Source organism: Etheostoma spectabile, chromosome 7 (assembly GCF_008692095.1).
Source record: "Etheostoma spectabile isolate EspeVRDwgs_2016 chromosome 7, UIUC_Espe_1.0, whole genome shotgun sequence".
Taxonomy (NCBI): domain Eukaryota; kingdom Metazoa; phylum Chordata; class Actinopteri; order Perciformes; family Percidae; genus Etheostoma; species Etheostoma spectabile.
In genome coordinates this window covers 3,245,798-3,258,791 of record NC_045739.1, presented here as the reverse complement: position 1 = coordinate 3,258,791, position 12,994 = coordinate 3,245,798, and the positions used below count along the sequence as shown (strand labels likewise).

At 39.6% G+C, this 12,994-nt stretch overlaps 1 protein-coding gene across 1 annotated transcript in view; it reads left to right on the top strand.

The window, feature by feature from the left end:
- Nucleotides 1-12,994, top strand: part of LOC116692869 (metabotropic glutamate receptor 4) — a 192,861-nt gene that overhangs the window by 43,285 nt on the left and 136,582 nt on the right. Inside the window, exon 2 of the mRNA XM_032521443.1 lies at nucleotides 11,550-12,543. Within this exon, the coding sequence (XP_032377334.1) occupies nucleotides 12,010-12,543 (534 nt within the window). The 5' untranslated portion in view covers nucleotides 11,550-12,009. The remainder of the gene's footprint in view (nucleotides 1-11,549; nucleotides 12,544-12,994) is intronic.

The window sequence follows — 12,994 nt, the reverse complement described above, 5'->3', positions numbered from 1 at the left end:
TGTCGCATGCTGTGTGGTGACAGGGGTGGGAAAATCCACTTAGAGAACAAGTGACAGGTATTACATTGAATCCCTATTGGCTGACAATCAAACAAAATAATATAATAAAAAAAAAAAAACAGTGGCGGGTGGGAACACTTTATTGAGTTAACAAGTTGCTAAGTAAGCATCAGATAAATATCATAAATATCCAACAAGTCCACCAAACCACAAAACCATAGGTTTTTTATTAGTACCCTGTAATAAGACCCATGGAAGTGTTTGGTAAATTAAGGCACTGGCAGGAAATACAAGCCACAGAAGCGGTTTCCGTCCTCATATCTAAACGTAACGATTGCGGTTTTAAAAAGATTGCAGTTTGGCTAAGTTAGAACAAGTTTGGTGTTTGGGTTGAAATCAGTACATTTTGTTATGCTACTTCAATTCTGATGACCTTGACACTCAACGTGACGTAGTCGCGTTTGTAACTTTCAGTCAAACGGGACTCAAACTCCAGTCTCCTGGGTGAACGTCCTATGTTTTTTTGGGCCCATCCCTCCACCCAAACCTAACTCATATATGCAGCGTTTGTCACTTCGCTTCCATATTAATTACTGCTTGACCAAAGGATTTCACAGACTCCATTGTTAGCCACTTTTTTCAGGCTGTCCTATGTGGCGGCCATTTTGTCAGTCAATTATAAATGGAGTGGAAAAAAAACCCATTTGGCACAAGCCAGCACTGTGCCAGTAGGGTGTGCAGCTCACTCAACGTTTCCTGAAAACACCACATATCAGAAATGGAAGTATGATTATCTTCACCAATGACAGCGCCAGGTCCAGGTGTTCAACATTGAAAATGTGGTAGAGATTTGTCTCTCTTTGAATTGATTGAACTCAGTTTGCTTTTTTTTTACCAGGTAAATAAAAGTAACTCTTTGCCCCAGAGGAAGAAATAACAAAAGAGACACAGCCACTGTAAACACAGTGACTGTGCTCCTGCTCCGATTACCCTGTTGAACACTTGAACCTCATTTTAAACTGGGACTTTGGCTGCCGGAGAAATTCTTACGTCACTTTCTGATGTTTACAGTTTTCAGGAAAGACTTATCTCTCTCATTCTTCCTCAAATAATATGTTGCCTTTGAGACTTTCAGGATCAGTCAGCTTTCCTCTACACCTCACGTCTGTATGTAAAGGAACTCAGAGGAGAAGTGAATGGTAGTGTTCTCATGATAAAAATTCCACTTTATCCATTCAAGCATGTCTCAACATTGAAACCCTCTTTGACAGGGTGGCAGCAACCGGAGGGATGCAGTATTCATACAGCCACTTCTGTCTCCAGGAGCGCAGATAAACCCGGGCTATACTTAGAAGCTCAATGTGTGATTTGAAATATGTGAATCCTCACAAATACGTCTTTGCCCCCCTATTGTTACCACCAAGGGAGGTGCATTTGGAGCATTTGCTTTCTTTGACAAAACTATCTCCCCTGCACACTCTGAAATGTGCTCAGCACTGTTAGCCAGCTATTACTTGACTATTAGGGTGCCGCTGTTGGGGAGAGATTTATTGGATTCAGAGAGAGCTTTACATGGCAGCTGCCACAGTTTTTCATTATTTGATTTCTGTGCAGCAGTGCACAAGAAATGTTTCATTCTAGCATGAAAGAAATTTGCCGGTTAGCTTTGTTGTTTCTTCAGACCAAGAGCAATCTAATTTCCACTTTGTTTAGGAACTCCATAGGATAAAATACTTAAAAGATGGAAGTGCCACTTCGTCTAAAACTCAGCCTTTATTGTGAAAAACATTCTTTGTCATTTTGATTTCATGTGTCAGACTAATCCTTCATCTCCCCATGCAGTTTACCAATCTGCAGGATGCAAGTGTCACAGCATCATCTGGCTAGACTATCAATCAGTTCGATCGGTTGTATTCGTTCTCACTAGGGAACCCTGGCAAATGAAACGCCACATGTGGAGCAACTGTGAGAAACTGTCCCATATTCAACATCTACATTATTGTTGAACTAAGTCTGTTTAGACTGGTGAATCTATATTAGGGTTTTCCTTCTGAGTCACGGATCACCATAAAGCAAACAAGCAGCAATTCATAGGCAACAATAACCAAGCATTGATGAAAGAATCGACTGTTCGTTTGCTGTTTGAGCTTGTCTGCAGCCTAGTTTTTGAATAAAAAACATTACACTGTGGCTCATTCATACTTCACTCTGTCCACTCATTAAATCTGTCTCATTTGCCACATTTAGGACATCCTGATTCAAACACTTACGAACTACCGTGCACGACTGCTCAACAGCAAAGCTAAAGGGTGCTTTTGTGTGTTGATGTTGTAAACTGTAGTGCGCCATGAAAAATTAGTTCAAGCAAAGTGGGACACACACAAAGCCTCAGCTAGTGCCTCTTGTTCATTGCTTCACTGCCTCTCATGCAAACATTTGTTCTCTCTATCTCTAACCCACCCTCTCTGTCTAGAATTATAAATAAAGGGAACACCAGGAGAAAGTAAAATCTTACTTTTACCCCCACAATCCTTTTACCATTAATTGTGCATGTGTTGGAAGAGTCTTGAAGGATTTAGTCATAAATAATTCATATTTAACATACATAAAGTGAGGAAGAGGAGTGGTTAAAAGCGCATATAGTGTAAATTGCGTCATGCAGCACAGAATCTGTATAAAGAGTCATTTAACTGCCGCAAAGCTGCATCCGACCAACGCTTCAATTCTGGTATTCCTAGCGATCATCCTGATCTATTAAGGCAACAAAAGTTTTGCATCTGAGAGGAAGATATTTGTCCATGCAGAGAAGATACTCTTCTACTCACAATACGCATCTTTCACATCACATCTCAATCTCAATAATCTTCGACAATTATGTACAATAAGTACTCGGTGCAATAATGTATCAGTTACATATGTAATATCTGTTATTTATTCATAGCTACTACTTACTGTATATTCACACTGCACTTTACTTATGCTCACACTCTAAGTTATTTAAGTTCACACTGCACTACAATAACATTGTACAATCCATCGTTTTAGCAACATAATATTTTAACCTAATCATACTTTTAGTTCAGCTTAACTTTTTTATTTCTTGTACTGTAGCTGTGTTACTTTTATACACTCATTGACTAGCTCTTCTTACTCTTACTTGAATCTGACAGTGAGCAATTAATAAATCAGTCAATAAAGTATTCTGATTTGTTTGCATGTAGTGATAGATTTGGTCATTAAAAACAAAGAAAAAAAAGTCACCTTTGGGATCATTTTTAACAACAAAGACACCATATGATAGGGTATACACAAAATAAATAGTCTTGAGAATCTATAATCTCATTATTACTGTATGTCTCTATGACCTCTTTAAAGAGTTGTTTCGACTCATTTCCACTGTGAGACAGTCTCCACAGTAAGTCTCGAATCATCTTCCCTGTTAGCCCGAGGCAGTAACACAGACTGTTTGTTAATGGAATTTGCATTTTGCATGAAGAAAGTGTTAATAAGTGAATATGAATCAACCCTAATATCTCCAGCTCTGGTTGAGAAAACTAATGGACAGTGTCCTGGAGAGGGGGAATAGGGTAATGGAGAAAAGGGTATTAGCTTTGAGGTGGGTGTCTGATGTCTGATATGCCGAGTATATAGAGTTACAATGCATGTTATGAAGCTTTATGCACACTCCCCTCTGCTTTCCATTTCTTTGAAGCACTTTCTTATGTCCCTTCACCCTTGGATGCTTGTTTCTTTTTTTTTTTTTGTCTTCACAACCTTGAATGTGACTCATCACACAAGGAAAGTTTCACACAGACGTAATATAACTGACTCAGAATGTGAGGCATCTGCTGTGATTTTGGCAACATTTGCCACAAAGGGTACACGGTACTCTTAAAAGAAAACTATGTTCCATTTAAGATCATTGTCTAGCACAGGGACTAGTAAAGTATTAAATCTATTAGCGCCTCAATGCATCAAATTGTGTACTCCTTTTCAGAGTCATAGCTCAGGCACATGACACACAGATATATTGTCACATGCAGTTCCCGAGGAAATCCCTATTTCCACTGTTTATTGCAAATCAATAAATTTGTTCAGAGATAAGCGAAAAAAAAGCTGCACTACATAAGTCCACAACTCGCCTGAGAATCTTCACGTTTGTTAAGGGTTTTTTTAGTATCAAAGTGATCAAGTGATCCATGGGTGCACTGCAAACAGGAACTACTAATTGCTATATCGAATACTTATAATGGGAATAGCTTGCATCTACCAAAACATTATGGGAACTGTAGTTCCAAAATAGAGGGTGATTATCCACAAAAGGAGGAAAACTAATGGCAGGAGTGACAAAAAAAACAAATATTTTTCAAATATAATTAATATATATTTTAAACAGTGTGTTGAAACCCCCCACCACACATGCATTTACAATGTAATGCACATACACTTGTAATTTGTACTTCAATCCATCTCATGTATCTTTGCATGCACAATACATATCAATTACCCATATTTTTGTGGTAGCTTCCTAAAATTCTACATAACATTCTACCCTCTTACAATATACTGAGGTGTGAATAAACTGCATTCTTCAACACCATAGCCAGTGAGTCACTGCTTTTATAGGATCTGTCACTAGTCTCCTTGGCAGTGAGGACAAGCTTTTTCCCCTGCTGCATTTATTGTCTAAAAAACAATAGTCAGAGTCATCAGTTTGACGCCAATAACAATTAAAAGCTCCCGGTTCTTTTGTGTTTCAGCAGAAACTGACACAAAAATCGCTATGTCACAGAAAAATGATACCGTGTGATGATACCAACGGGAAACTGATCATTACAATCCCGTCCTCTGATAGATTGCTGGGATTTTAAAAAGACAACAATGTTAACATGACAACTACTTAACACAGCTGTGCAGTGAGTCACAGCGAGCTACTGCAACAATTTCTGCTCTGTTCAGCCTTCCTTTTGTTCTCATATGCAGGTGAACTCATGTAGGCTACGCCTGATCATTTACAATAAAAAAAACAAAACATTTCATAGTAAAAATGCACTGACTGAACATGACGAAAATATGACTAACAAATCTGAAGCTACAAAAAAATGTATAATTTATGTATCCTAGCAGACCAGCTGACAGACAGACTACTCTCTACTGGACTTTATCTCCATTCTCCACTGTAATCATATTGGTCTTTTGGGCCTAAGTATCCCCTCTGCTGAAGCAGAACGGCCAAAACAGCAGTTCCCTGTCGGATTAGGATATCACTGTCAGAGGGCCCCGGCTACACTGTGACAGAACTATTAGCAGGACGTGTGTCATTCTGAGCCTTTGCAGAGAGGACAGGATGTAAAATCAAGGAGTTTGTCTTGCCGCATGTCTTCAGTGCTCTTTCAGAGTTTAGAGAAAATGAATAAAACATCAAAACATGACACCATCAAATACAAAAAAGACTATATTAGTTCAATCAATAACATTTTAATCGCAATAACGATTTACGCTCCTGATGATCACAAAAACAACGTAATCGAGAAAAACAATTATTTTGCGCATTCTGTTTTGAGAGTAAACTCTTTTTTTGTCTTGTGTTCTTACTGGGGAAAAATGTTAAAATGTGAAAAGTAATAATGGAAATTCCACAGTTCAATAAAAGTAACTTCTTTCCAAAAGTCAATAAGTAATCATGTTAAATAATCCTGATTTCAATATTGACCAAAAACAATTGTGATTATGATTCTTTCCATAATCGAGCAGCCTTATGCAGTAGTAGCAGCAGTGTACTTGTAGCATTTCTTCTGCACAGATTATTTAGTATTTCTGAATTTGTGGTTGCTTTACACATTGTTAGATCAGTGTGCACGCAGATGTCAGCTGCAGCACCTATGGGTGTCGTTGATGGTTGAAGTGTTTTCTAGTATTCATCGGAATGCTCTTCAAACAGCAGACACTATTTGTCTACTTTCCAACAGCAATTCAAGACATTTACTCTTGTTGTTTTTATATAAAGATGGCTTTGCTATGCTATGTAAACTGTTGTAGAACAAGTATTCAGATCATTTTCTTAAGTAAAAGTAGAAATAGCACAGTCTAACAATACTTCATTACAAGTAAAAGTCCTGCATTGAACATGATACTTACGATAATTAAAAGTGTAGAGGTATTCCTGGTAAAATGTACTAAAGTATCAAAAGTAAAAATAGTTATTACTTATGCAAAAAAAACTCATTTCAGAGTGTTAGATTATTAATGAGGGGGGAACCAAATTCATCATATGCACTGGCAGAAATTAGGGATTTATAAAGTACAGTAATAAACAATCATATAAACAGAAATCTATGCATTGTGGTCAAGGCTAAGCAATTTTTTTTTTATAAATATACAGAACTTACAAGTAAAGTTAGGGTTTGCTCTGTTCTGCTCTCCAGCACTCCTGTTCACTGGCCCTGTTTGTTACAGTGGGCGAGACGGTTCAACACAAATGCAAAAGCTACAACACAAATGCAAAAGCTACAACACAAATACAAAAGCTACAACACAAACGCAAAAGCTACAACACAAATGCAAAAGCTACAACACAAATGCAAAAGCTACAACACATATACAAAAGCTACAACACAAACGCAAAACCTACAACACAAACGCAAAAGCTACAACATAAGTACAAAAGCTACAACACAAACGCAAAAGCTACAACACAAACGCAAAAGCTACAACACAAATGCAAAAGCTACAACATAAGTACAAAAGCTACAACACAAACGCAAAAGCTACAACACAAATGCAAAAGCTACAACACAAATGCAAAAGCTACAACACAAACGCAAAAGCCATAACACAAAAGCTACTACACAAACGCAAAAGCTGCAACACAAACAAAATCTGCAACACAAACGCAAAAGCAGCAACACAAACGCAAAAGCCACAACACAAACGCCACAACACAAATGTAAAAGCCACAACACAAACGCAAAAGCTACAACACAAATACATAAGCAACAACAGAAACGAGCGTGTTGTTGACAAACGGAGGCGGCGGATGAGCGCGAGGAAACTTCTTGTGTGTTTGAGAAGTAAATTACTGACGCTATGTGATTGTCACAAATAAGCCAGGTGGTTCAAAATCTTTTTTTTTTTTTCTCACACACAAACACACACACACACACACACACACACACAACACACACACACACACACACACACACTTCCTTAGTGGCCTAAATAGCAGTGTACATACATATGGAAATACAAAGATATTGAACAACATTGCCTGTTCGTGACAATCACATAGCGTCATCATAATTAGCAAGGAACCATGTTTCTCTTTCTTCTCAATCACACAAGAAGTTTCCTCCTGCTCATCCGCCACCTCCGTTTGACACTCACTTCCGTTTATGCTTATGCATTTGTATTGTGGCTTTTATATTTGTGTTGTAGCTTTTGTGTTTGTGTTGTGGCTTTTGTTTGTGTCTTGGCAACCATTTATTTTAATCTCCTTCCCATGTCTCTCCTCTTCTCTCCTTTCTTCTCCATGTCTCCCTTTTTTGTGTCTCTCCTCTCCTATTCATGTCTCTCCTCTACTCTCCTTTCCTCTCCATATATCTCCTCTCCATGTCTCACCTCTCCTCTCCATGTCTCTCCCCTCCTATTTTCTCCTTTCCTCTTCATATCTCTTCACTCCTCTACATGTCTCTCCCTTCATCTCCACATCTTTCCTCTCCATGTCTCTCTTCTCCAGTTCTCTCCTCTCCATGTCTCTCCTCTCCATGTCTCTCCTGTCCACTGAGCTCCAGAGAGAAGGTTTATGGTTTGTTTCAGAGGCAGTTCTTATGTGTCCCTTCATTTTTAGCATTTCATCTTTTTCCAGCTCACCAATACTTAGTTAAATCCCCAAGAGGAACTCCCTAGTGGGCATTAAAACTGCATGCTTGTAACAAATTTAAGCAAATTGCCCGCAATTAAAATGTCAGAACATAGAGTGTGTGGTGCTGCTGAAAAAAAAACCTCCTAACACATGGAGTTAATTGCTCTAGAGATAATTACAAAGATAGATTTTTAAAATATCTCCCAAAATCCAATTATGAATTCTTTCTCTATAACTGTCATTTGATGGAAGCCGTAACATATGATGCTTAATTTCAAGTGGTATGGACTTTTTAAAAGAGAATAAAATGACCTGAAATCCCTGGTTACTCCGTGCTCACCCCCACATCTACCTTCCCTTTCATTCAAGCCAATTTAAAAGTGCAAAACGTGTTAATGAACCGAGAATGTTTGAGATGCTAACTGGTGAGATGGCTTTATCGACATATTTACCAATGAAAATCGGATTAATTTGCCCGACAATGTAAACAAATAGACTTTAATAGTGATTGATTTAACTTTAATGAATGTTTCCCACTCACTCAAATGCAGAAAAAAGGCATCCTTGTCTTCTAAATCTTACAGTAGTCTCACTCCATTAACCCTTGTGTTGTCCTTCCAGGTCAAAACCGAAAATGAAATTTATTTTGACGCTTTTGACACTTTCTTAGGCTTTTTTTTTTTTTTAGAAATTAATTTTTGTAACACCACCATCAGTATACTGTGCACAACATTATCACCAATATATTACCACTAGTTTTAAGCTATTTTCGTTTTTGAATTCATGGTCAAAAAACCTCATTAATTATATATTTTTTTGGTCTTTTGTCCAAGTTGTTTTTTGGGAATTAAAATGAACTTCTTTAAACTTGCAAGAAGCGTTATATAGAACCATCCATGTAATATTTGGACAATTTGGATGAAGGAATCCCAAGTTTCTGATGTAGAAACTTTAAAAAACTGATCAAATTTAACCCCAGGACAACAGGAGGGTTAAATACTACATTTAAAAGTATTTTCCATGGCAACGTGTGATTTCAATTTAGAGAAACGCTTAGCACACCCTACAGCTCTGTCAGCCATCAGTGTGGCAGCGCACACAGCAGCGGGGGACTGTGGTCGAGTGCAGAGGAAACTGGAGTTCCTCCTTGTTGAAGTGAAGGGAGACGGTTGCCGTGGGGATTCTGCGATTTCCCCAAAGGCCTGCTCTCTGCAGACAGTTGATGTTTATCTGATCTGCCCATCTGGGCCTTGTGACTAAACATCTGGCAGGGCTGCCACTGTGCACACAGTGTTTCAGAGTGATGACAGTAAAGGGGCACTGCTGTCCACCCTGTCCAAAAGATTTTGAGAGGCAGGGAGGACTTCATTTCTCAGACGTCCAGGCTTACTCTGAAAACGTGACTCCGTTATAAAGCTTGACCGATATATTGGTATCGGCATTTATGATGGCAGATATTTTTTTAAATATTCATTCATCAAAATCATGCATAATGACAAATAAATGATTGATGATGTTAGATAATGATGATGGTAAAGATGATAAATGATGTTAGTGTGTTTTTGTTTAAAGGAAGATATTATTATATTATATTATGTATTAAATATATATATTTATCGGCATATCGGATTTCTAAATAATTGGTATCGGCCTTAAAAATCCTTTATCGGTTGGACTCTACTCCATTACCAAAGTGTCCCCCAGCACTAAACCACTTCTCTTGTTTTGCTCAGCGGCTCACAGCAATTATCCCGATTGTAGTTTGCAATCACAATGATGAAGGATAAGGTGATTTGAAATAAGAAACAAATTCCTTGCCTGCAGCTCTTCTCCTTAATTTCCAGGCTGAGATTATGAATCTGTTAAAAATGATCAAACAACATTACTAACAAAATGTCCACAAAGAGAAAGGAAATTGTCAAATTAAAAAGCTATTTTTGGGCCACCCATGCTGCAAATGTTTTAAAACGTAAAAGCACAGAGGGCTCTGGAGAATCATTATGGACCATGCAACATGGGCCATTTTCCATCTATAGGATGCTTTTGTAATGGTGGCAGGTGTCACTCCATTATCATTAACCAGGCACTGCTTCAGCCAGCAATTTCCTTTCCTACCTGTTAGTCGGTTTACAACCTCTGACAAAAGGCCAAGCCTGCCACCCTTGTCACCCTTCCCTCATCCTTCTCTTCAAGTCTTTCTCCTGGATGGGATGTTTTGCAGCCACTGGTAGGCCGTCATCCATTATGGATGCTGTGTTTTAGAGGGAGGATCTGTGCAGGATGATATAAATATCTCCTTTTGGATGCCAGCAGGATAGGAGAAGCAGCCCAAGACAGGCCACTGTGTAGTGTTAGAGCAGGGAGGCTTTATTATTTGATTTGATGTCCAAAGTACAAGAAAGCAAAGAAGCACATGTGACTGGCAAACAGCAATGCTGTCTTTATTTCACGAGTCCTGGGAAATCTCTTGACACATCCACTTCAATGAGATAGTTCTACAAATAACTACTCAACATCAGAGAAAAAAGACGCAATTACTGCCAGCTACTACACCTCCATCCCCATTAAAATAAAAAAATAAAAAAATATCACTGCTTTACAGTGATGGGTTTGACAGCTGCTGCAAGGTAGCACTAGTTTCTGGTCCTGAACGAGATTTTGCCCTCTGTGTCCTCCATTACAGGCTGCACCACGGCGGGAGGCTGTATGTTAGCATACAAAAGCAGCATGAAGTAAAGCCTGACAGATATATGTGTGTGAGATGGTCAAATGAAAGAGAGAGAGAGAGAGAGAGAGGAGAGGAGAAGGAGAGAGAGAGAGAAGAGGAGAGAGAGAGGAGAGAGAGAGAGAGAGAGAGAGAGAGAGAGAGAGAAAGAGAGAGAGAGAGAGAGAGAGAGAGAGAGAGAGAGAGAGAGAGAGAGAGAGAGAGAGAGAGATATGGATGTAGGACTCTCCCACTGTGTCCAGATCCTTTGCTCTATTAGTCTGGCAATGTGGGGAAAGCAAGACTACTGTTGAGAGAACACACACACACACACACACACACACACACACACACACACACACACACACACACACACACACACACACACACAGAGTACGCATTAACACTAGTCATACAAGGAGTAGGCGAGACTACAAGGGATCATGTGCAAAGGGCAGATATGTTCATAACCCAAGGAATATTGTTTCTTTGATTATCGGAATCTCATGTTCTTAATTTAGCACTATATTTCATAACCTTTCGGGTAAACCCTCTGGAGAGGATCTACATGAGCAGAGCAGTGTGCGGTTATAAAGTCTATGGAACAGTGCCAAGCAGCAGCGAATCAGTTCTGCTCAAGGCACATAGAAATAATTCATTTTGGTGCACTTGAAGCAGTCGAGGCATGGGTGCAACACAGAACAGATTTCCTGTGTGTAGAGTGCTGGGTCTAGGTATTATTTCTGCTTGAATGGTAGGATCCAGGAAATTGGTTTGGATCTCAGTCTAATGCAAATGTGCTGTGCGGTTCTAAATATTATATTAATTAAAATATAGAGAGCGTGACATTGGTGTGTCTGTGTTGGAGACTAATGCAAGAAAAAACCCGTCATAAAAACATCTACTGTTGATCAGATCAACGCGATTTTATTACATCTTTCAGTTGATTCCTTAGTGTCTAACGTCTCTCCTCTCTTTTTTCAGGAGCCTGCTGTAGAACCCACTGGGTCGTCTCATGACGTTCTGCCTGCTTGAAGAGGAGTGCTAAATGCACCCGAGTGACCCGGGAGAAGCAGAGAAAAGAGGCTCACTTCCCACCTTTGTTCTTGCCTTATGAGAACGATCTCTGTGGACCTTGTCTCAGCTCACCCCTGTGCTGTTTAGTAACTGCATGTAGCCACCACTTCCAGTTACAGCAAAAGAGCGAAACACAAAGAGGAAAGAAGAAAGAGATAAAGAGAGAGAGGCTGCATAATTAGTATAACTGAGTTTGTGTCAGAGCTAGAGACCATGAGAAGAGACTTCTGAAAACAACTGTGCTCTGAAAAACATTGCGGCTAACCTTCAGGACATTTGTATGTGTGTGTGTGGGTATATGTGTGCACATCTCTTTCATTTTCAAAGGACTTGACTCTGTATTTAGATGCGGATTTAGCCTTTCATTATGACTCTGCAAGGAGGCTTTGAGAGAGTGTGGATTGGCTGCAACAGAGGTGTCTGCTGCTGGGTGTTGCTGCTGCCTTGTTATTTCGCAATCGCCTTGGCAGCCAAACCCAAAATGCCAGGCCACACACACCTCAATTCAATACGCATTGATGGGGACATTTCTCTGGGTGGGCTGTTCCCAGTGCATGCAAGGGGAAACGATGGCAAAGCCTGTGGGGAGCTGAAGAAGGAGAAAGGGATCCATAGGCTGGAGGCCATGTTATTTGCCCTGGATCGTATCAATAATGACAATGAGCTGCTGCCTAATATCACGCTGGGGGCACGCATTCTGGATACCTGCTCCCGGGACACCCATGCCCTGGAGCAGTCGCTGACATTTGTTCAGGCGCTGATTGAGAAAGACTCAACTGATGTCAAGTGTCTCAGCGGAGGGCCGCCCATCATCACTAAGCCTGAGAGAGTGGTGGGAGTGATTGGCGCGTCGGCCAGCTCCGTGTCAATCATGGTAGCCAACATTTTGCGCCTCTTCAAGGTCAGTTTCACCCACAGCATCTACTTCTTACTTTCCTTTTCTTCTATATCTTTCTGATCATGGTTGCAGTGCGCGGATGAATATATTAAAGAATTCTCTACAGGATATTTCTGGAGATCAGACTTTCAGTTGAAAACAATAAAACCATAAAATTGAACTTTGAATTTTAACCTGACACCATGTCAATATCACCACACTGGAGGCCAAGTTTACTTTAACGGAATAACTATGCACACACAGACACATCTCATTCAGCATTTCCCAGTCTGTGTTTTATTGCTTTTCTTTCGACCTTTTTATTTTTCTCGGAAGCTTAAATCACAGTTTCAGACAGTTTTTCCCCCACTGCACAGAAAACTAGGCGCTGATCGTAACAGCACAATTCTCCTCACTAATGACATTAATTTGCCAACAGTCCTTAGTGTTGCCTTCTTCTAATTAATTCAGGGAA